The sequence below is a fragment of the Plectropomus leopardus genome, chromosome 14 (assembly GCF_008729295.1).
Source record: "Plectropomus leopardus isolate mb chromosome 14, YSFRI_Pleo_2.0, whole genome shotgun sequence".
NCBI classification, from domain to species: Eukaryota; Metazoa; Chordata; class Actinopteri; order Perciformes; family Serranidae; genus Plectropomus; species Plectropomus leopardus.
In genome coordinates, this window is record NC_056476.1 from 16113998 (window position 1) to 16138864 (window position 24867).

Consider the following 24867-nt stretch of genomic DNA (forward strand, 5'->3'; position numbering starts at 1 on the left):
TCTAACATGCTGCCACCCCAGAGGCAGGTGCAAAATTACATCCTTTTTAAGTCTCCCCTTAACTAAATCGGAAACTAACTTCAGCGTGATGCTGCGCTTTCAGTGTCCTGGAGGAGGGAGAGAGGACGCAAGATGCAGCCTATGTGATAAAAACCCACGATAAAAACAGTAAAGATGCATTACAACATTCACTAAGAACTACGATAAAAAGAGCATGCTCCCTAAGCCTCTAAAATACCGTATAATATTTGGGAGAAAGACGGATACGTACATCCCTTCGGTTCGTTCCAGCAATGCTTTTATTTTGAAGGTGGTTTGGTGTCACATTAAAAAGCTTCCGCGGGTGTACCGGGGCTTTTGTATGACGGACCAAGCATTCAACCGAAGGTTAGCTAACACAACTGTGAAGTATTTTAAATTAAAAAACGCCAGCTACGTTGTGGTGAAACTCTCCGGTATTGTGTTGGATAGTTTTAGGCTTCAGCTGAGCAAGGTTTGAGATTTAAAGCTAACGTTAAGCTAACGTTAAATGTAACGTTACATTAACGTACATTCATCCCAGATGCGACGTAAACTGAACTACACGTGAAAACGAAAACGCAACATCTAGCTTGTAAGATAACGTTTATAAATGTTTTTTTTGTGTGTGTGGTAATTTAGTTAAAATGTGCCCCCTTTTAACACTCCTAGATAACTTAAGTTAGCCTTAATATTCACCAAAGTTCAGCCAGTACTCGAAAGCAGATGAAGTAATGTCGATTTCACAGTATTTTAGTTGGTCTCCAGTCTGACAGGACCAGCTACAAGCTAAAACACAGTGTGACTAAGTCCATAACAGCCTGAATGAGTTTTAATTCAGTTAAAAAGCCAACTTTCATCTGTCAACAGGGGCGTAACCGGCGCACACACCACCTTTGGGCCCCCCTTGAATCATTGCAACCTTTCACACAAATAATCTTGTGCAGGGTTCCTGCAAATCCTTAAAAAGTCTTAAAAGGCATTGAATTCATCAACCTTAAAACAAGGCAATTACTGTATTAAAATTAGGGGTCCACAGATTATTGGCCGGGCTGATAATTGGCAGATATTTGACATTTGCAGATAATCTGTATCAGCATTTTATTTTAATGATTGCATATAAAATCAATCAATTAAAAACTACAAAGAAAGTCTCAGCATGGGAGCTATTTTACCTATTCATTTTTTGCTCACATTTTCACTTGAATTTATAAAAATGATTGCTGGGAACTTGCTGTATATGATGTTGAAAGTCTCAGTTTTGATTAAAAATTTGCCAAAGGCATTTAAACAAAGTTATGTGTTGGAGTTTATTATAACAGGACTTTGGGGTCAAATGTACTGGGATCCAGGCCATTGTTTCTGATGTGAAAGCCTGCATAGACACAACAGTGCAGTGTATTTAATATCATTTTTGTGTCCTTCAGAGGGATGTTGCGGCGTCCCAAACCAACCGACTCTGAGGCAGACCTCCTGAGAGAGCAGGAGAGGTTTCTGACCTCCGGTGCTCCGTCTGCTGCCAGTGTTGTCCGCCGACCCGACAAGAGGAGAGGTGAAGGTGGAGGAGAAGGAGGGGAGCAAAACGGGGAGGATGAAGAAGGACAGAGAGATGTTGTCACCATCGAAGGCAAGATATGTTTTTTTTTCCCTTTTTATTATTGAGGAGAAAAAACAAATTGACAGATGACATTTTGTGGGTTTTTTCAGGTCCAACATGAGGCTGAAATGATATTTACAGGGTTCAGATTAGGTGCTTTCTTTTTTTCAAGTACTTGAATTTGACACTCAGAAAATTACGTACTTGAATACCTTAAAAATCTGACGTTTTCAACTTGGTCCTTGAAAAAGTACTTCAATTTAATTGCGAGGAGAACAGATGTGTTCTATAAATGTTTCAAACAAGAAACTATGAGCTCAGAGCACCAATGAGTCAGTAAACTCCAGCAGATAGTTGACGCCAGGATTTTTTTGCCAGCCTGCAAAACACTCACAGTGGTGCAGTGTCATCAGCGTGAGATTGAGCTTCGTCAGTCACATGCCTGAATGATAACAACATATTTGAACACGGGGCACCCACTTAACCAGGTGACCTAATGGGCGCCCCATAGCCAATTAATAAATAATTAGTCAATTTTAGACCCTGATGGCATATTTGCTCTGCCGACAAATTTGCACACTTCTTTTGCAGCTGATGGTTGTGTGGAGAAAACAATTTCATACTTGAAAATAAGTGCTTGAAAGTCCTTGACTTTGACTTTCCTTTATTAGTATGAACCCTACACTTAACATGCACGAGTTACACACTCAGATATGTCTAACAATGGATCATATTTTAGATTATTTAATCTAATGTTTTATGTTTCCTCTAGATCTTCCAGACCAACTCCCGTCTCTGACGCCAGCTCCTCCTAAGAAGTCTCGCTTTAAAGCCAGTCGTGTCACTTTCGAGGACGATGATGCTGGGGAGATACTGGACAGACACGACACTCATATCAGTGCTGTTCTCTCCAGGATCGTTGTAAGTACCCGTTGTTAAAGAATGGAAATAAGAGGTGTGAATCAGTGACAGTGTGCTAAATAAACATTTTACTTTCCCTGTGGGACGTATGCATGCACCCGGTGTGTCATTTACATTTTTTTAGCAGAATTTGTCAGTTATCCAAGTTTGCTGGTGTCATGTTTAGCTCTTAATAAATCACAAATGTAATTTTTAAATTATTGTTATTTCACCAATGTAACATTACTCTTTGTTTTAAGGAAAGAGATACCAGCTTCACTCCAGTATCTCTACCAGCATTTACAGGCATGGCTTTCCCCAAAGTATTGCATCGCTCAGAAACCAGCAGTCAGGTAAAAACTTTTCTATGAATCTATACATTGTTTTGCAGATAAATCTTGCATAGTGTATCTTTAATGATGTCTCAAAGCATACAAACATACATACATATAATATCATTTAAAAAATCATTTAAAACTCATGAAGTTTTATCCATACTCAAACATTATATGGATATAATTTGCGTTTATCTTGATTTTTGAAGTTTATTCATGCTTATGACCAGGTGCCGGCGTCCTCAGTCGGAGGAAAGAAAAGTATCTTTGCACGTCAGATCGCAGCTCAGAGACTTAAAGAGGGAAAGGCACCCTTACATTGTGCACCTGATTACAGGGAGCAGAGCCTGCCTTCTGAGACCAGCATGGAAACAGATCAGCGCCGTGAGTTAATGTTAATTAATACGTCAGCGGAGATGTAGGAATTCATAAAGACTATTTAAATTGTTCTGGAGCCCCTCTTCACATTATTTTACTCTCCATTTGTCCTTGTCTCCTCGCTCCTCTCCACTCATCAGAGCCGGTTGCAGTCTCGGGTCCCTGTCTGTTGTCTGGTCAGGGGCTCGGGGGCCCAGATAGCTCAGGAGAGACCATGAGGATCCACAGGGAGAACCAGGCTAAGCTGCAGGCCATGTCTCAGTCTCAGATACTCGAGGAGCAGAAGAAACTCTTATCTCAGCTCGGTAGGCATTAATGTTCATTAATGTCCGCATGTCTGCTAATTAATATATATGATTAATATATATGTTGAGGTGACAACGTGATACGTGTTGAGTTTGTATCCTAACTAGTTAGTATATTGAAGCCTTTTTTCTTTTTTGGTTTTGTTGGTACCACTGCGCATAACACGATTATTTCTGCTCCTCAGATCCTAGACTGGTGGAGTTTGTTAGGTCTCGGAAAGCTCAGAGCGTCCCGTCCTCTGCCTCCGCATCCAAACAACCCCAGGGCAGAAGCAGCGAGGACAATTTTCCTCTAGAAAATGTGAGCAGAGAGTCAGACTCCTCCGGTGCTGCTGTGCAGTTACAGGAACCTCAAGAAGTTGAGATGGAAGCAGAGGAGGAGGAAAAAGTGCCACCACCACCTGCTGTGACGGGTATGAAGCTTTGAAAAGCAACTCTTTTTATCACATCTAACTTGTCAGTTGCTCGTGGTCTCTGCTGCCGCTGGAGATATAAATAAATCAACAGCAATAAATGTGAATGTTTATGACTATATTTCATAATATTTCACAGTACTTTGTGCCTCTTTGGGCCTGTTTAAAATGCAGTGGTGGAATGTAACTGAATATATTTACTCCAATACAGCACTTAAGTCAAAAATGATGATACCAACACCAGAACTCTTTACGGGATATCGATACCAGAAGAGTACTTCATTCAATACCCATAATGTGAATGGAGTGGCTTGTAGTGTAGCCATTCTTTCAAGCATTTTGGCAGCATCTCAGCTCGCTGCACTGCGATCCATCACATATACGGCGATCGACTTTACCAAACTGTTTGTGTTTGGGTCGTAGCTGCTGCTGCTGCAGGTGAATGAGCTCAGTGTAAGGGACATTTGTGAAGTCCACCGGCACACACATGACAGGACTAACAGTCAGCATCACATGGCGACTGTTACCCAACAATTATTAACAGGTTCAGCCACAGATGAACCATTTCGGTGTTGTTGGAGTTAATTGGGAGCGTGCTGAGGACGTTAAACTGACCATTTGGGGGACAGCGGCTCCAGACATGGCAGCAACAAAAAGTTTGATGATCCAGCGGGAAGACAATGAGAAGTCTGGATGGTTCTGGATCAGACCCACCAGTGCAAAAACAATTGAGTGCAGTTATAGTGTGACTAATTCTAATAAAAATAATTTAATTTTTAACTTATATTTTTCAGATAATTGTTTAAGACACCCTTCCTGTCCTGTAAAATCAACATATTTCCAAATGTGGTAACTTTGAATTTAAATGTTTCTGATGAACTAAATGCAGTGAGAAAATTCTCCCACCTTTTAAACTAAATAAACTTTAAAACCCTCACGGAGAAGCTGGATAATGCATTGTTACAGAGACAAAAGAGACTGCTTTCTGACACAGTGAATATTAACATATATTATATTTTTATATACTTGTGCTTGTATATATTTCTACTTGCAGAAATTCAGTATGCTTGGCATCAGAGCGACTGCAACCAATCACATTTCCCTTAGAGGATCAATAAAGTATATCTGATTTTGATGATAGTAAAACACTGACAGGGAACATTTTACAGTGTAGTGAGTGAGTACTTAAAGTACATTTTGCTTTTACTTGAGTAAGGTTTTAACTGCAGGACTTTTACTTGTTGTGGAGTATTTTTACAGTGTGGTATTAGTGCTTTTACTTCAGTAAAGGATCTGAATACTTCTACTGTTAAATTGTAACCTTGTTGCTGAAACGGTCATTTTTTTTTCCTTTAGTGATGTATTTTTAAGGGAGAAGCCCTAAATGAACCTCTGTCAAGGAGACCATCACATCTGGTTTTCTGCCAGATGTCTCTGCCATCATTCCTTCATCTCCGTCATGATTTATCTCTCTCACCCGATTCTCTTCTCCTCACTCCCTTTGCTCTGCCCTTTCTCCAAAGCATCCATCCTCTAATTGTGTAACTAATGTTCGATGCTTCTGCTGCATGGCTGAAATCCCGACATAAAGCTGATCATTGACTTCACTTTGTGCGATTAGCAGAAAAGCCAGAGCAAGCCAAAAGTAGCCACTCTGCAATTAAGTTACTGCAGATCATGCAAAGAAAACTCCCACTGCTGATGAAAGTGTAGCTAACAGATGGTACTAATGAATACAGATGTTCAACATCAGTTCAATCAATCAATCAGACTTTATTGTGTATAGCACTTTTCATACAGGCAAAACCAGAACAAATATTGTTATAATCCCCCCCAACACACACACACACACACACACACACACACACACACAGACACACACACCCACATTATCACACACTCAGAGTAAGGCTCTTCGTCCCTCTAAAGTAAGACTTTATAATTAATAAAACCACTAAAATAAGAGTACGCATTGAAACCAGGAACTAAGGAAATGCTACCACAAGTGAAGAAACACCAGGAAAGAACCTGTTTATATAAAAAGATTAAAAAATAAATAAATATATTATTACCAATAAGTAAAATAAATTAATAAATACTCTAAATAATAGAAAAATGGTAAATCAAAGGATAACAGAACAATAATAATAGATCAAATGTTTAAAATGATAAAATAAAAATAATATGCCATCTAGTAAAACAGATTTTATTGTATAAATAAATAGTCAGTGAATAAATAGGTAAAATTCAATGAAAAGCCAAACTTTAAAGGTAGGTCTTGATTTTGCTCTTAAAAATATTAACCCCCTCTGCTGCCCTCAGGTCTTCAGGCAAGCTGTTCCACAAACGTGGTCCATAGTAATAAAAAGATGCCTCACCATGAGTTTTGGTTCTAACTTTTGAGACTTTTTAAAGACCGCTGCCAGAAGACCTGAGGGTACGAGAGGCTCATAAGATCAAAACAATTCTGATAATAGGACCATAACTAGGACTAAGAACATTAAGTGCTTTTAAAACTAAAAAAAGGATCCTAAAGTTTATGTCATCATCTGTTTTGTCCATACATCCTCGTTTTTGGCTGAGAATAAATAACCAGATGTTGCCTCAGCCCTCTCAAAGACTCTCTAATCATCGCCATGGGAGGAAGGGATGCAGGCGAGTGCAGCAGTAGTTTGTGATTACAGTGGTGGCACATTATGGAGTTTTCTCTTAAATTGTGCTGGCTGCAACAGATGATGGCTATAACGATAAATAACAGCAATCTTATGTGGTAACTCGTCTTGTTTTTGCCCTCCTGTGTGTGTGAATTCAGAGGAGGATCTGCCGCTGAAGCGTCAGAAGGAATGGGTCCACATGGATAAGCTGGAGCCAGAGAAGCTGGAGTGGATGAGAGACTTACCTGCACCCAGAAGGAAAGGAACCCAGAAGGTCAGGAGATATTTCGAACAGCACCAGGAGATGCTTTTTTCATCCATTTCAAGTCCATTTGTTTGCATTTTACTATGTTTTTCTGCATTCAAGTCTTAGTAGCAGATTCTGTGTCCTGATAGGCCATGCAGGCTCGGTTTGACTTTGCGGGGACCTTGATTCCACCCACCGAGGATCTGCCCACACATTTAGGCCTGCACCACCACGGAGAGGAGCCTGAGGTCAGTAAGAAACAAGTCAAAAAACAGTCTCATATTATTCAATTTATTTTTTAATTATTATTATTTGGTCTTTCATAAAATGTACATAACACCTCCAGGTCTATATTTCATGATTTTCGTGGGTGGTTTTGGCTCACAGTTCACAACAGCAGTACCAGCTAACTGCAAAGTTAGATTCTGATTAGTTCTGAACTTCAGGTATTTTGATGATAAGTTTTTTCTTCACATTGAGGCTTTCTCTCCAGCGGGCAGGTTACTCCCTGCAGGAACTCTTCCTGCTGTCTCGGAGTCAGCTCATCCAGCAGAGGAGTCTCGCTCTCAGCACTCTGGCCAACATCCTCTCAAAGGTACACAAACAAACACACACCGTGACAACATTTTTGTGCACACTTCTTTTCCAAATATGACAAAATTCTAAATTTGTCACGTAAACAGCATATTTTGTTAGGATGTTTTCAAATTAGGCCTTTTTTTGAATGTAGCGTTTTCTGTTTAAGACGTGTATATGGCGGTTGTTGATGTTTGGACATGCATACAGCACATTCAGAATATGCATCTCAATCTGGGCTTTTAGCGCAGTCTGTGCCGTATGGCCTCTGGCCTGTTTGCCATCAGCTCTGTGTCTTGTCATGGATATGTTGTATACAGATCAACCAGCCTACAGTTTGCAAGGTTGTGGTAGAAATTCATATCCAAAAGAAAAGCCTACATCTCTATTCAAAAGGTGAAACACACCTTGTGAAAGAGTTGGATATTAACAGGTTTTTGGATATGCGATGATATTGTGACGCTGACTTTTTCAGTGTCACAATATCATCAAGTTTTCAAGAAAACTGTTGAAGGAATAGGAGATCAAACAAGTTTGCTACCAGTGGAAAACTTTTAAAAAATCCTATTTTGGAAGCAGAATGACACATGCAGCACGCGCCATTCGACTTTCCCAAAATATTGCGAAATAAACAACATGAGAGGGTATGGACACTTGTCAAGCACAAACAAAAATGGCATGCTTATTAATGGGAGTATTAGTGGAATATTCATGTTCATTATCCATGCAATCAGCTTAGTAGGATTATTGTCTTTTTCCAAATAAATGGAAAAAACAGATATTTTTCTGCATGTAAATGTAGCCAGTGTTGCTGCAGAGGTACATGTCTGTAGTCACACATGTGGCTGTATCTCTTACCTGTAGGCACGTGCCGGGGAGTACCTGTCAGTCCTGCAAGGCAGCGTGGTGTCCACTCTGCTCGACGCCGGCCTGCTCTTCCTGCTCCGTTTTGCGTTGGATGACAGTGTGGAGGGAGCGATGTCTGCAGCTGTGCATGCACTCAAAGCCCTCCTTGTGTGTGCAGAGGATGAAGTAAGACGATGTGAAGCATTACAGCGTGTTTTTCATGTGATTGCATCATTTTAACTGCAAAGACTCACTAAAGTTTGGTTCGGAAGTTATTCTGCAACTTGAAGAGCAACATCACAGTAACGTTGACTTATTATCACAAAATACGTCAGAAAACAAGAAGAGAAAACTTGATCTGTAGAAGAGTTATCACACTCACTGACAGTGTGACAGTATCCTGTCCAATGTCTCGTCCTTTGTGTTCACTTCTGATGTGCTCGCCCTCTCAGGAGTGTTTGGACTGTACCTTCTCCTGGTTTCGCGGCCTGGCCTCCTTCCCTCTGCTGCCGTCTGCTCAGGAGGAGGAAGAAGAGGAGGATGAAGGGCTGCCTGAAAATATGAAGGAGACAGCTAAGGAGAAGGAAGAGAGGAAGAGCGATCATGATGTGGCCAGGCAGGATGTTGTCAAGGTAAACATGTTTAATAGGCTTTTTTATATTTACAATGTGTCGTAAAATTTATTTTAATTAAGGAGTTCTGTAGATGAATGATTAGTTTTGGCTCTCTGTGATTCCTTTCTGTGTTTCAGGGACTGCTAAAGATGAAACTGCTCCCCAGGCTGCGTTACATCCTTGAGGTGGTCCGACCTTCTCCTCGAGTGGTCCAGGACGTCCTGGAGATCCTGACTCGTATCGCTAGGCACTCCTCCTCATCTGCCACCCAGGTAGCAACAATAACAATCACTTCATCTCTAAACTAATTGTCTGCCATGTTTGCTGTTTATTTGTTGTAGATATCTGTATTTTTCTTGTTCTGGCAATAATTTATGAACAATGCATTTCACTCTCAGGTGCTCGACTGTCCTCGCTTGATGGAGACGATTTTATCAGAGTTCCTTCCCACTTCCTGGACGGCGCCATCAACTCCCCTTCCTCAGTCTGTTTACGGGCTCCCACAGGCCAGCGCCATGAAGCTGTTGAGAGTGTTGGCCACGTCTGGCAGACATGCCTGTGCCAGACTTGTAAGTGCCGCTAATGATGTGGTAGAATAATTTTTTGTTTGTTCGTTCTTTACTTACTGCATGTACCGTGTCTGTCACGATGCCCAGCATATAGGTGTTATAAAATACAAAACATAATATGAAATTAGAGTGAGGTTGAAAATCAATACTTAACTTTATGATTTTTTTGCCAATTTCTAATCTGAATTATCCCATTATTCCCACATATATAAGCAGTAAGTGGTCCCAGATGTTATAACAAACTTTATTCAACATAAAGGCAACACATACAATATATAATACAGAGGAGATGCTCACAATAGATTCACATACTTGTCATATTTTAGGTCTTTTAATGTCCATTTTCAATACTTTTAAGTACCTATTCAACGGTAATGCCAGTTCCCAGAAAGCACTTATTACTTTCACATTTACCTCCCTCAATGCTGTTCAGTTTAAAGAAAAGAGTACAGAAAAATAGTATGACAAATTAGTAATAATAATAAAGTATACACCAAGGTTAAAAACAGAAACAAAAAAGAAAGAGAAACAAACAAGAAAAACAAAGCAAAAAAGGGGGGTAATAAAATAAGTACCATATAATCATTAGCAAAATTTTGATCTGAATTATTCCCACATATATAAACATTAAGCAGTCCTAATATTTTGCTTTTTTTTTGTATTGTTACCTGATTTTACAGTGGTTTTTATTCAAAAAGTTGTGATGCATGTTTGCATGCAATGTTTCAGACTTTGTTTTTATTTTTTTTATAATTCAGAACAACGTAGGCAGCTTGTTTCAGTGAGAATAAAACCTCATTGTTCAAAGTAAACTTACCAAAAAGTCTAAATAAAGCTTGTTGACAGTCTGTCATGCAAACAGCCAAGCGTGCCTCTATCATTATGAGATTTAAACTAACCACAACCTTCCCGAACCTAATAGCCATATTTAATCTAATAACCTTGATTATTTCAGTGTGTGCCAAAGACGGGGGTTCAACAGCTTCTGTCATGGTGATTTGTTTGGTCTGTTGTCCACATGTTTCTGCCATTCTCCGGCTGTGTTTTGTGGTAGAAAAGTGTTTTTAGTTGATGATTTTTGTTTGTGCTCCACCATAGCATTGCACATGGTGCAAAACAGTCTAGCCCCACTAAAAATCAGGGAGTTGCCCTGTCTTAAGCAGTAATTTTTGTTGGTAATTTTGAGACATTCATAACCCGAAACAGAAAGTGAGTTTAGTGACTCGTGAGAAGCTGTGATGATTTGTCAAATTTGTGGAAAAGTTGTTGAGATTATACAAAATTGCAAGGTTAATGGCGAAATCAGGGGTACTGGTTGAATTGCTTTAATTGCTGCAGTTGCAACATACTTGAGGAGCAGAGTGACAGCTGACCTTTTTCTCGTCTCTCCCCAGTTAAACTCATTTGGAGTGTCAGAGCGTCTTCCTTGTCTGCTGAGTGCTGAGCCTAGTGAGCTGCTGCTGGAGCAGACTGAGGCCCTCAGGATCACCACTGAGGCCTTCAGGCTGTGGGCTGTAGCAGCCGGCTACGGACAGGCCTGCAAATTATACATGTAAGTTTAGACATTTAAGCCGACCACCAGGGGCAGGATGCAGTGTAAAAGGGCGGGTCCACCTGCGTTTTTCTTGCAGGTTCTCCAAATGGAAATGCCCCTCAGTCACAAAAAACAGTGAAACAGCTTTGAGCAGCGAGGGCTGATAATAATAATAACCGTGTTCGTCCTGTTCTTTTGAAGTGGGGTTGTATGAGGTCCTTACCAAAAGTCAGTGTAGTATACAGTATGTGCTGCTTTACATGGTGTCAGACAGCCCTTCCACTTTCTTAAAGGCTCAACATCTAGCCCCCATTTGGCGGGCTAGATGTTTTTTATGTAACAGCGTCATCATGCAGAAACCTACATCAGGTCACGTGGAAAATAGTATTTTGATGATAAAACATGCATCAACCCAAAATTTGAATTTTTGGATAAGGAACTCTACTGGAAAGCTACAGAATGATATAAAAATTGAATTAATTTAAATAATGTACCTGAATAGAGTCAGTGAATCTGTATAGAGAAGTCTCATAATTACAGTACTTAGATTAGCTTGACACGGTCTAATCCTCTGCTCTGCTCTCACAGTGCTTGTCTCACTGTTATTATGTTCCCACAGAGACCTGTATGCAGGCTTAGCGAAGGCGTTGCAGTCAGTTCACAGAGTCCTGACCCCCTCAGATCCTCTGCTGCCTCTGCAGCTCCAGCGGGTCCTGGCTCTGCTCTGTCTGCTCACACAGGTCACTCACACTGCTGGCTGCCACCAGGAGCTGCAGGCCGGCCTGGTCAGGTACAGACAAGGATTAAAGTGCTTTTATGAAATCATCACACTGCAATCCTTTTTCCTTTTTTTCCTTTTTTTAGTCAACATGCCACCCTCTCTGTATTACTGCAGCTCTCAGGGAGAAGAGTGCCCTCCTCCTCCTCCAGTGTCTTGGGGTCACGTCACAGGGCTGCAGGCTTCCTTGTTGGGACATTTGAAGGGTTTTGTGAAGAACCTCGATAATCCAGTTCAGAAAGAGATCAGCCTGACTGTGATACCAGCTTACCTGAGTTACTTAGAAGCTTACTACCACCAGCTCTCCAGACAGGTACCGTGTCTTGCAGTGTTATCAAGTCATACTTTTTATAAAACATTTTAAATAGTGTTAATTCTCAGGTTACAGTCTGAAAAAGGCAGGAGAGTGGAATCACAAGTAAAAAATACACAGTGAACATGGTTAAACTCTGTGCTTTACCAAGTTCTGAAACCATGAACTACATAATAAATGAAACAAAAATGGTAACTAAGCACTCATTCTGCCCCCTCCCGCCACACCAATGCCGATTCTCAATTTCTCAAATAATTAAATATTTTTCCTTTTTTTTGTATTCAGAGTACCACTCTCTTAGAGCGCCAAGCGTGCTCTCAGACAGAGCAGCAGAACACCAGGCACAATGGAAGCGAAACTTAACCACTCATTGATTCATATAGCAAAAAAGCACTATTTTTAGAATAACAGTGCTCTTATTTTATAGTTGTTAATCATTTTTCTACCTGCTTTAGATTATACCGTTTGCATTACGTGGAGACTGAGCACCTTGTGGTCTAAGAGTTTGCTTTCAGTGGCCTCTGATCAACTGATCAGCTTTCTAACCGGTAACTCAAAAAGCTGCTGCAGGGAAAAAAATAATGTATGAAGAGTTCTGCCTGCGCTGTGTTCACACAGCTGCAGAACCTCTGAATTAAGAGAGGTCGCACAGAAAGATCACAAAAACACAAAATCAGTCAGCATGTTAGCATGTTGTTCACTACTGAACCAGTTTGTTAGGCGGCCTACCAACAACGCTATCCTCATGTCTCGGTTCAGCTGATTGTAGCAGTTTATATCACAGACACTCAACTGTCCTGCTGTAATTACAGACATGTAAACTAACCACAGACACTCGCCTTGTTCATGGACTCACGGTGTTGTTTAGCTGCAGTTCACGATGCATGATGCTCTGCTGCAGAATTAATTATAGGTGAAACTCTGGGATGGATATTTGCTATTATTTCTGGCATATACATTTTTTGGGGGGATCCTGTGCAATTTTATGGGAAATAGTGGCGACTATAATGTAACTCTTCTCCTCAGAACTGTTTCAAGCCAGTAGAGACCCTTCAAGACCTGGAGCTGCTGACGTCTGAGCTTCTCCTCCCTTTGCTGTCCCACCCGGTCGTTCAAGACCTGATAAAGAACCTGAAGTATGTCTTATTTACTGTAAGAGCAGTGAAGTCATTGCAGTTCACGTTGTTATTTCTTGTCAATTGTCAAATGATACAAGTAATGTCTAAATACTGTAAAAATGATGGCAGGTGCTTTTGTTTTGTCTTATAAAATTTGTTCTTGACTTTTATCAGTTGCATGTTTAACAGCCTGATCAGAAAAAGGATTAATTTGTTGACGGCTTTTTTTCTACATTATTTTTTTTTTTTTTCATTAGGTCTTCCTCAGTGGTGTGTAATGTCCAGTCTAATCATCCTGGCCCAGAGACCGCTCCCAGTCTCCCTGGTTTGGCCTGCCGCGGATGGAGAGACCGCCCGGGGCTGGTTGTTCCCAGCTCTCCTTTCCCTCTCCTTACAGGCCTGGGACTCCTCCTGGAAACGATCACAGGCATCCATAAAGGCCTAAGCTGCAAGGTTAAAGTTTAGATACTTTTGGGAGTGTTGTATATCAGACAAGGACAAGGACTGATGAGCAAAAGTGGACTGAGTCTGCTTACCTAGAAAGATATATTTTTTATTCTTGTGGTGACATACACAAACGCCATGCATTTTAGTGTAATTCTTTTATTGCTACCATGCACTGTAAGACTTTGAAAAGACTAAAGTCTGACACCTTCTGACATCTAAAGACAGTGTGAGATTTAAGTCACACACTATAAGATTGTGCAAAGACTGGGGATCTTTCAGGGTCACTATTTGCAAGATTACGTCTGGATTCCTTTTGAGATTATTTCCTATCCTGTCCCTGGTCAAAAATAGCACGCCAAACTCCCTTTAAGAAATATGACATATTAACTATTCCTCACGTGTCCACAGAAACACAATACTCAAGAAACACAAGATAAAAGATGTTATTGTTAATTCAGCATCAATATAATCCATCAAAATAAATTAGAAAAAAACTTTTTAATTTTAAAAACTTATTTCCAATTTTGTCGCTTCAGCTTGTTACCAGCCTCTGTTTGTATGCAGCATTGTTTTTGTGTGAATAAGAGATAATAGTGCAGCTATCTGAGTTTAATGACCACATTACACCAAACAATCGAGATCACCCTGAGGTTTAACTCATTATTTTGTTCCAACACTGGAAATTTGTCTGCGACAGTTGTTTGACGGTCACGTGTTTGAATTTCTCTGCCACTCTCTAGTTCGCTGGTCTCCTTCTGTACCAACCTGTGATTTGTTACCTGAGAAGCTGCAGTCAGGCTACGCCCAAGCTGTCTCACTCCAGAGCCTGGCTTCTCCGTCATGAACACCACCTCCTCTACCTGCTGCTCCGACTGGCACACAGACTGGTAGGCTCCATAAATGACGTTGTGTTGACCTGCAGGTTTTTTTTATCTTCTGTTTCCAACTGCTTTTCTTTCAGGTTGTGATAGTTTCTCTTACAAACCAAATCCACCTCTCAGTGTAAAATAGTCTCAAAGTAATGCTTCATATCACATCCAAACTTTCACCACACAAACCATTTGGTCTCCTCTCAGATTCCCATTGAGCCAGAAGTGGCCAAACATGCGCCTTTGTACCACCAGATGGCGCTGGTTGTGCTGCCATGGCTGTTACCAGGCAGTGAATATCTGGCACATGAACTGCTGTCCACCATCATCTTCAGCAAGGACTTTATATCGTAAGTCAACATTTTCTTTGCTAAATTCTTTTTGACACTTGATTACAAGTCGGTGCCAACACAATCAAGCTTTTGTTTTGATTGCATATAATGTGCATATAATGCTAAATGCTAAATTTCTAAATAAACCTTTAGATCTTGAAAAACAGGGCTGATGATCATAATCAAATTTTGCAAATTTTTAGAAAGTATAAATAACATTTCTTTGTAATTTGATCAAATTAGGTGATGACCTACTTCTATCAAAACTGATTAATTCTTAATTCTCTCTGCTTCCTTTAATTGCAGTATTAAAGATCCACTGTGAAGGATTTAGGGTAATATATTAGCAGAATTGGAATATAATCGAATAACTATGTGATTAAGTGTTTACTTTAATTTATAACCACCTAAAAATAATAATTTTCAAAAATAATTTTTAGGTGGTTTGTTTTGGAGAGAGAGAAACCTTTGCAGATAATTATGCTTCCTGTTAAAACCTCTTGAACAACTAACACTGAAAGAATTCTAACCCGAGTAATTTTCAGCTGGTTGCAATCGACAGACCTCACTGCTGGTTGTCATAAAATGCTCCTAAAATTTTAGAAGTCAAGTCAAATTTATTTATAAAGCCCATTATCACAAAACACAGTTTGCCTCTGAGGGCTTTCTTTACAGCATATGACATCCCTCTGCTGTTAGACCCTCACATAGTCTCAGGAAAAACTCCTGTACACACTGCTCCTTTGCACAACAAGTCTGTATTTTCATTCAGAATTGTTGCAGGTTTAAAAACAAACAACGTCTGTGTGTCAGTCACATTTACACACTGGCTCCCAAAACTTAAGTCCGTCATTAAAGTTTTCAGAACAGGTTTGATTTTCGTTTTTTTGCATCCATCAGAGTTGTTTAACAAAGAAGCGGTGAAGAAAATGTGGCTACACCTGCTGGGCACATGCATCTGCACCAAAAGCGAGAACCCGGCCCACACAGAATTATTTCATAACTCAGATAGCCTACTTTCAACAGGTCATTTTTTCTTCAAAAGAACCTTGAAATACAGTTAAACACTGCAGAACATACAAACAGTTGGTCACTTTTGTATATAAACAAGTGATTGCGCTGATGGATATTTAAGTCAGTTCATATGGTAAATATTCAGTGATCATCTTGTGAGGTCACACACAATCCATTGATCAGTCTGTAAATTTGATGAAAACGTTATTCTTTCCATCCCTTGAATAGGAGTAACAATATCCAGTCAGTCTTTGTTGGAGGATCACAGAAAGTCATATTTGGGTGGATCGTGTTGATGAGTAGGAGGATGTAACAGAGGATGAGAACTGCACTCAGACAGAGAGAGTGAGCGACAGTGTACAGATAGAGAGGTAACACAGCTCAGCCCTACAGGTAGCTGCGGTGCCAAATCCAAGACGTAGGCGTGACGAGTGGCAGCAGCCAGAGAGGGAGAAGCAGGGGGCCAATGTGTCTTTTTATTTTGTCTTGTATTGACGATTATTGCAACAAAAAGAACAATAAAATTCAGTGTGCAAGGTTTCTACATGTACCGTTTTTGATTGGACGACAGATTAAAAGAAAAGCATATGGAAAATACAAACTTTGTGTGCAATGGCCTCACTCAGTTTATGTTTATTTGTTTTCTGTCCAGAGAGGGCCGCAGTGGAGGACCTGAGGCTGTTGAGCTGGGTGAGCTGAAACTCCGTGAGGAAACACACCACCACACCTCTCCCTCTCTGCAGACGGTTGGAGCTCTCCTGAGAGAAGCCTGCGTGCAGCTGCCATCCATACGAGGCTGCTTCCTCACGCACCTCGCCCATCTGGAGTCATCCGTGCTGACTTCCAGAGAGGCTCTCCTGGGCCGCAACCCCTGGATCTGCTCCCATCTCCTCCCAGAGCTCACTGGTCCCACTGTGCCGTCCGATTGGCCTTTCATCCCGCTCGTCAGCCTGTATGAGCGGGCAGGGGTGTCTGACGGTGGAGGGTTAGCGGTAGTGGAGCTCCCACAGGGGGCTCTGCAGGCGGTGATACACTGTCTGCAGTGGCTGCTGCTGCTGGAGGTCTGGAGGGAGGAAGCACTGAAGGTACAGACACAAGTCCAATCAGGATGATTTTATGGATTTTATTTTGTGTAGCACAAAATTGCATCAACGGGCTTTACAGTCTGTACAGCATGTAACACCCTGTATCATCAATTAATGACTCAGTTATCAAATAATTGATATAATAATGATAAATTTTATTTATAGAGCACCTTTTAAAACAATGTATTAAACTGCTTTACTTGGGGTAAAACACAAAACAATTCAGCACCACAAGTTAAATAAAATGCAGCAAATAAAAGTACAAATATTTGAATTGAAGGAAAAAAAATATATAGTTTGAGAAACTGAATACAACATTCTCAATATCTATGTTAAGTAATTGCTAATCATTAATAAAATTGACATTTGTTACAAATCTCACCATCTTTTCATGTTGCAGATGATCCTTCCTGTCGCCAAGCTCGCCCGCCTGTCCTGTGTGTTCCTCTGTTCCAGTGACTTGTTCCTGGAGAGACCTGTTCAGAAACTGGCCTGGGGTCTGTTCAGACTGCTGACCAGGTCTGGAAATGTTTAATATCCTTGTTCTTAAAGAACAAAACTTAAACTGTACAGAGAACAGAGTTAATTTTTTTTTTTCCATTTACAGGCAATCCAGGCTGGACTCTTTGGACCTGGACGTCCCTCCTCCAGGTCTCGCCTCCTTCCAGGACTTGTACTCAGCTCTTTTGACCCAGTATGAAGCTGTGTCCTTTGGAAACCAGCTCTTTGGCTGCTGGGTCCTCTTACCCCTGCAGAGGAGGTACAGCACCACCCTGAGGCTGGCTGTGTTTGGAGAACATGTGGGAATACTGAGGTCACTGGGAGTCGCTCTGGAACAGGTAATGAGGATGTAACTTTGAGGTGTAACGGTACTCGGAAGTCACAGTTTAGGAGTCATGGTTTGATGTGAGTTTGGCACAGTGGGGAAAAAAAACCAACAAAAAAACAAAAGTAGTTTACATAGTATTCGAGATCAGTCTTGGTCCTGCCTCTAGTTCTTTGGTGTTGGTTTGGTGTGTCTGGGCCTCAAAAGTTTCATGAATGTTACGATATTCTGTCATCATATAACCCGTGATTTGGATCAGTTAATTTTCTCTCTGTCTCTTCATTTGAAGCTCTGCATTCCTATAGAGCGGTTCACCTCCCCGCCTGAAGACTCCCTCCCTCTCCTCCATCTCTACTTCCGCTGTTTGGTTACGGGGACCCTGAAGCCCCGCTGGTGTCCTGTCTTATATGTGGTCGCCTTGTCTCACGTCAACTCCTTCATCTTCTCTCAGGACGCTGCAGCACAGGTAGAGCACTGCATGATGTCCTCTCATAATGAAGTCTGTTGCCCTCTCTGAATCTTCTGATTATGTATTCATGTTAAAGTTGTGCCTTTTTTGACTTTCTTAAGTCACCCACAGTAAAATCTAAAGACAAACTGCCACATATGTAGTGCTTGAGCAAATCCAGAAGGGGTTGCAGCTGCATTAAGTAGGACGTTGGATTTGTGAGAAGTCCTCAAGGTTATATGAGGATTTATAAATGTTCTCTGCGCCAAAAAGCTCGCTGGATGCAAAATCCGTATTTTGTGCATCTGCAAAACTCATATGTTATTGATTAAGTGTCAAAGGAGAAGCCTCTGAAAATGGTCCCACAAATTCAACTTCAGTCTTTATTGTTCCTAAATATTGATTTTAAGTCATGGTATGTGACTTTTATATAACTGTGAGGTTTGAGGGTAAATACCCCAAAATGAGAAACACATTGAGCAACTTATTAAACTGGAGTAGAGAATAGAGTCAGTTCCACTCACAAGGACATTATTCTGCAGCAGTGCAGCCGAAAGCACTCATACATGTAGGTATAGAATTCATTAAGTAAACAATGAGATGTAAAGTGTGTCAGTGCGGTGCATCGGTGAGGCCTTTGATCTTTAATCCGCTCGTCCTTTTTGCAGGAGGTTGAAGCAGCTCGACACAGTATGCTGAGGAAAGTCTACTACCTGACTGATGAGGTACTCTACTCTATAAACCGACTCCTTTTCTCGCTCTCTCACTCTCTCTCTGATCTCTACACGCTGCGAGGTGTTCACTGATTGAACAAACGCTTCCCCTCGCCTCTTATGTAACTTATCAATGATGTTTTTTCTACAATCTCCTCATTTTGCTGACAAACCGGTCCAGTTTTTGTCTTCTTCTCCATTCAAGTCACTGTTGTGCTGCTGAGCAGTTTTTCCTACCATCTATGTTTTTTTTTTTAATTTGTTATAAGTCTTCCACAGTTTTCCATTTTTTAGTCTCAGGGTTAATTATGTATGTGGTGATCCTTTTATCTTTATTCTTTTTCATGTGATTAATTTTACATCCAAGAGTCTGTCTTGTTTTGGTATTTCACTTTCTCCCAGTTGTTGTCTGAGTTCAGCTTTTCGGTATTTTCAGTATCTTTGAATTCACTTGCAACATGCACTCTTATCAATTAATATTAAGCATCTTTAATGGTAAACTGTGTGTTTTTAAACCGGGACCCTATTTTCCCATGATTTTTTGTGAATAATAGCAACAGCAATTGCACAACTGGTCAAGTACTGAGAGAGAGTGCTGCAGCTGCATTAATGAATCACACTGTAATGTAATCCAGTTGTGCACCCAAAGAACAACAGTGTATGTGTGGGTGTAGCTTTTTTTTTTAGTTAAGAAATATATATATATATTGGTAGGCAGACCTCTTCATGAGTTATTTTTTTCCTCTGCAGCAGTTTGTCGCTTGCAGGGTTGATAACTGATCTATCGATACATTCTTAGCAGGAGAGGAGCTGTATGCAGATGTTTCTAAGTGAAAAGTAAACTCTTAGACCCAGCACAAAGAACAGTTAAGTTCAACTCTCAGTGCACCTAAAGTTCTGCTGCATCGTCTCTGCCCCATAACCACTATTAATAACCAGACATATATATTCCAATAGTGCTCCAAGTTAACAGTCCAGCTCCAAAAATCTTTTTGTAACGACAGATGTTTTAGTTGTGGCAGCCTGCAACAAATAAAATAATATGAGGGAAACCCTGATTTACTTCCACTAAAAGTTTTGCCCTCACCTTTTGTGAGAGGTGACTTGTAGGATAAAACAACAGTGGAAACATTTGTGGGAGTTGGAGATAGAAGTGCCGAGTAGAGTTAGTTGTGTTGGAGAACAGAAAGTGAAGCTTGGTGTTATCTAAAGATTTTCAGTGTCATGGCTGAAAATGTAGCTGATTTTTGATGGTGTTGGAACATCTGCGAGGTTGAGACTTATCGTTGAGTGAGACTTGGTTACATTGACAAAAAGACTGCAGGGTCCTTTCTGTAACTTCGTCAGACGCTCTATCTGATCAAAGTAACCCTTTACTGACATCATGTCATGCTCCCACAGTAATATGTTTATTTTAATTTATCCTAAACTGAATGTTATTTTACATTGCTGATTTAGTAAAAGTGGATATTGTAACTGAATTTTCATTCAGTTTACCTGTCAATGTTCAGGTCTTAAAGTTTTTGCGTAATACAGGGCAACAGTTGACCGTTGGCACACGTAACTAACATACTGATTAAATCATCCTCCGCCACGTTTTCTCTCATTATCTCGTCCCATTTTTCTCTATACTGCTACTTTGACCCACAAACAATAAAGTGCAGTTTTAGCAGTGTGGCTCGCAAGTCCCACAACATCTCGGTTGATTTGATGAGCTTTTGCAAAAGCCAGTGAGTGCAGGATGAGCCATCAAACCTTTGAAACTGGTTTACCTGGTTTTGCAGTAAAAGAAAAGACAGATTTTGATGTAAAAATATTCTGATACTGATTTTTTGGACATATTTGGCTTCTAAAAAAGAAAGAAATAACCAACTAACAAGTGGACGCAGGATTAAAAAAACTGTATTTTTCACTTTACTGGATCATTAAGCCACAGTCGCTCAAAGTGCGACCCGTGGCCCAGTGGCGGCCCTCAGATTAATGACCAACATAACCTATGCCTACATATTTTAATCATCTGTGGTCCATTTCAATACTTTTACTTTCAGTAGCTTACATTTAATACACTACTACTGCGTCAAACTGCGCCCCCCCTTACAACAGTCTGTCTGCGTGCTGTCAGCTCAATTTTGGGATTTTGGTAAAAAAAACGTTAAATGTGGAAGTGCGATGAAAAAGCCATTGTGGAAATGAGCGCTGATGGAGGAGAGCAGCGGTTTTGGGAAAAATGGATCTAACTTGTCAGACCTCGGAGGAAAAAGCGATCTGACAACAAACAGGTGAATTCAGTGCTCAAGGATTTTAACCCTTTAAAACCTGGATTGACATCACTTTTCTTGTGCTGCGTTCAGACACGTCATCGAAATCTAAACCTTTGAAATCTGAGCGAGTTGGTTTGCTTTTATTCCGGCAAATTCCAAGACATTAGTTGATTTGAAAAATTATTTTTAAAGAAGCTAGAGGAAAAATGTCCAAAAATGATCACTACTAGTTGTTATTGTACTATATATTTAACTTACAGAATTTTTATCTGAAGCACTTTTTGACTTTCATTACCCTGTTGTTGTTGTTTTTTTTTTTTTTAACTTAATTTTTCTGTTTATTTTATTAAAGTAATTATCTCTTAGTTTTTGCTAATTTTTTGGTCATTCATTGCCTTTTACCTACATTTTTGAAAGACATCAAACCAATTTGCTCAGCTCTCAAAGGGTTAGTTTTTAGCGCCATGATGAGATCAAGTCCTCCTTCCACTCCTTTGAGCATATGCTCGATCACAAAGTTGGCAATTAGTGGTAGAAAACTTTGAGATTCCCTGCTTTAGGATATGTATTTTAAGCATTTGTCCAATACTTTTATCTATCTCAGTTGATATTTTAATACTTATAGCTAGCTGTAGGCCAACTGTTTAGACCTCTCTGCTAAACGTGCTAGTTTTAATGTGCTGCCTGTTGCAGCACATGGAGCTCTGATGTTACAGATGAATCAACATGTCTATCGAAAATGTTATAATCATACGAGTTTTTCATATTACATGAGCTGCTCCACAGTCCTGGCAGCCGCCGTCTCTGCTGCTCGTCTCACCTCCCTCTCACTCTCTTGGTCTCATTTCCAGGTGTTGAGGAACCACTTGCTTCTCTTCCGCCTGCCACAAAAGCACTCAGAATTTGGCTTCGATATGTACGAGCAGTTGACTCCCATTAGAGCCAAACGTTTGGAGAGCGTTCTGAGACTGCAGGGCTGCAGCAGTGACAAAGGAGACTGAAGGCAGCAGGGAGTGGGGAAATTAAAAAAAAGTAGTGAGCCAACAGCAGGAGATTCACAGGAGGGACAGTATGTGATGGAGAGACGAGAACATGAGCGCAAGATGCGAATGAAAGGACACAAAGTGAGTGATTTCAGCTATCGTGTCTCATCAAGATCGACCCTGGAACAAGAATCAACATGATGACTGGAGAATATTCTGTGGCCTCTTTTCCTAAAGTTAACATAACTGGAGGTAGATTTGGGCAGCCCTCAGTAAAGTAGCAATCAAAAATAATTTTTGGCACTATTTTGAGCTTGGTTGGAGACTATATTTTAGAGACCGTCAGTGGAAATGATCTAAAAGTCAATTTTAAGGTCCAGTGTGTGGGATTTAGGGGGATATTTTTGCAGAAATGGAATATAATAAGCGAGTCCTCATCTACAGAGATCACCATGTTGCACCGCCTGGTTACCACAGTATCCCATAACAGACAGACCAAACACTGGCTCTAAATAGGTCCATTTGCATTTTTGCACCGACCACCGTAGTTAAAAGCTCATCTGCGACAAACCAAACAGTGTCAAAAAAACAGACATGTTTTGAATGTGAAACTGCTTTATTCAGTTTAAATCACCAAGTCCATTTGTTTTGGAAAGAAAGAGGACTCCGCATATAATTTGGCTCCCGTTAAACATTTCCTGAACATTTGGATCTTAAGTTATCGGAGAAAAGGTGAGCACACATTAGCAGGCATGAGGCTAACAGCTGGTCTCTGAGCAGCAGAACAGCGAAGGAGAAACACTGATTTGCAACATGGAAATGCCAGTTTGAATTACTGCTGCATTTGTTTTAGAAACAACAAGAGTCCCCTGTTGATAATTTGGCTTTTAGTAAAAAAAAAACAAAACCCTAACAATCAGGAATTGTTCAGGTTTTTCAGGAATTTTGAAGGAATTCAAATGTTATAAATGTCTCTGTCCTCATACTTCCATGCGTCCTTTCAGCGGTGATCTTAAAGGCAATTATTTCAAATTTCGGCGGCGTCTCCCACAGTCCTATCTCACTTAAAATACGCTGCACTAACCCCGTGATCTCCGGTGGTATTGTTTGATTTCGTTCATATCCGTGAGCTCTCAGAAAATTTGCACAAATAGAGACGAAATGAAGACGGAGTACCGACAGAAGGCTTTGCCCATCTCCGTCTCCGTATGTAACGTTGAGCATAAATGAACCCTAACCGGGAGTTCACACTTAGCACATGGGAGAACTTGCAGCCAGTTGCAGTCTACAATTCTCTCTGCTTAATGCCCCAAAATCTTACACACTGTTCTTTTAATATTTGGTTTTCAGGTTGCAGAGTTTTTGCTTGAACTAGTCTAAACTGAACCAACAAAAAACATTCAGAGCTTGAGCACAAGTGCTAAAAATGAAGTGCAGATGCAGTGAGGTGCAAATGGAAGGAGTTAAATGTGTTTCCCGGTGACGTCAGCACTTTGCCAGAGTTACTGTTCGTTGGAGGAGCTTGAAAAATAGACCGCTTGTTTGATTCTTGGCATCTCAGAGTAAAGACAAATGTCCTACTTTACAAGTGCCTGAAATTGTCTTTTTTTTGTGAATAAAACATGATTTCAAGTTTGTGCAAGTTAGTGTTTTTATCCTTTTATCACAGTGAGTCAGCACTGTAGTTACTGCCCATAAAAATCAGATTTAACTGAGTATAGTTGCGTTTGTTTTTATTGACTGCGTCACTATGGCTGTCAACACGCACAATTTGATTAGAGTAGTGTAGTAAACATTGCTTTCAACGGGTTTAAACAAATTACAGACCCACAGACATCCAGACTGTGTCTCTCGGGATTATAGAGATAAGCATTGTTCCCTCTTGGTGTCACTGATTAATAACACTCACTCTGATGCACTTCACAGACAAAGACCCTGTTTGTTTCCATTGAAGCTGCTCTGTTGATGGTGTTAAATCAGATTTGGAAAATGCCCATGAAGGGCCGGTGTTTTCTCTGTGCTTCTGCTTTGACCATTTGAAAACAAGATCCACTGCACTGACCATTTCTCACATACCGATGAACTTAACTAATGTATTGCCGTTAGATTTTGCTGTTTTTATGCCTTTAAGCCAGCGATAGTCATGGCCAGAGGCATTATGTTTTGGGATTGTCGGTCTGTCCGTCCAGCACACGCCATATCTCAAGAACGCCTCGAGGAAATTTCTTTAAATTTGATACAAACATTCACGTGGACACAGCGATGAGCTGATTAGATTTTGGTGGTCATAGGTAAAAGGTCATGGTCCCTGTGACTTTGACTGTCTCATTCTTGTCACCGTAATTTCTCAAAAAAATACTTTAAGGGATTTTTTTTTTAATTCAGTGCAAACGTCTGAGGAGACTCAAGGATGATTTGATAAGATCTTGGTGGTAAAATGTGAAGGTCATGGTGACCTTGCATTCGTCTCATTCTTGTGAAAGTAGTTCTTGTGAAAACACCTTGAGGGAATTTATTCAAATTGGACGTAGTACAGTCTGTTAGCCGTGAGCAGGATGTTTTTTTAGTTAAACACCAAACACAAATTCCATCTTGCATTTTGTATAAAATAATAGCAATTTGATACTTAAAGGCTCCTTGTCAGCATCATAAACTCAAACATTAACTCATACCGAGACCTTATTACTTGTCTTT

At 40.4% G+C, this 24867-nt stretch overlaps 1 protein-coding gene across 1 annotated transcript; it reads left to right on the top strand.

Moving 5' to 3' along the window:
• The first annotated feature begins 328 nt into the window (after nucleotides 1-328).
• Nucleotides 329-23805, top strand: rpap1 (RNA polymerase II associated protein 1). The gene is made up of 27 exons (XM_042501000.1): nucleotides 329-387; nucleotides 1446-1645; nucleotides 2388-2536; nucleotides 2776-2868; nucleotides 3081-3234; nucleotides 3369-3533; nucleotides 3719-3946; nucleotides 6759-6874; nucleotides 6997-7095; nucleotides 7341-7442; nucleotides 8288-8455; nucleotides 8722-8901; nucleotides 9021-9155; nucleotides 9282-9452; nucleotides 10847-11004; nucleotides 11606-11776; nucleotides 11882-12077; nucleotides 13104-13213; nucleotides 13453-13648; nucleotides 14383-14529; nucleotides 14719-14861; nucleotides 16510-16942; nucleotides 17343-17461; nucleotides 17550-17781; nucleotides 18058-18234; nucleotides 18885-18941; nucleotides 22042-23805. Exons 1-27 carry the CDS (start codon nucleotides 362-364, stop codon nucleotides 22189-22191), a joined length of 4275 nt encoding a protein of 1424 aa, XP_042356934.1. The 5' UTR covers nucleotides 329-361; the 3' UTR covers nucleotides 22192-23805.
• The last annotated feature ends 1062 nt before the right edge of the window (nucleotides 23806-24867 follow it).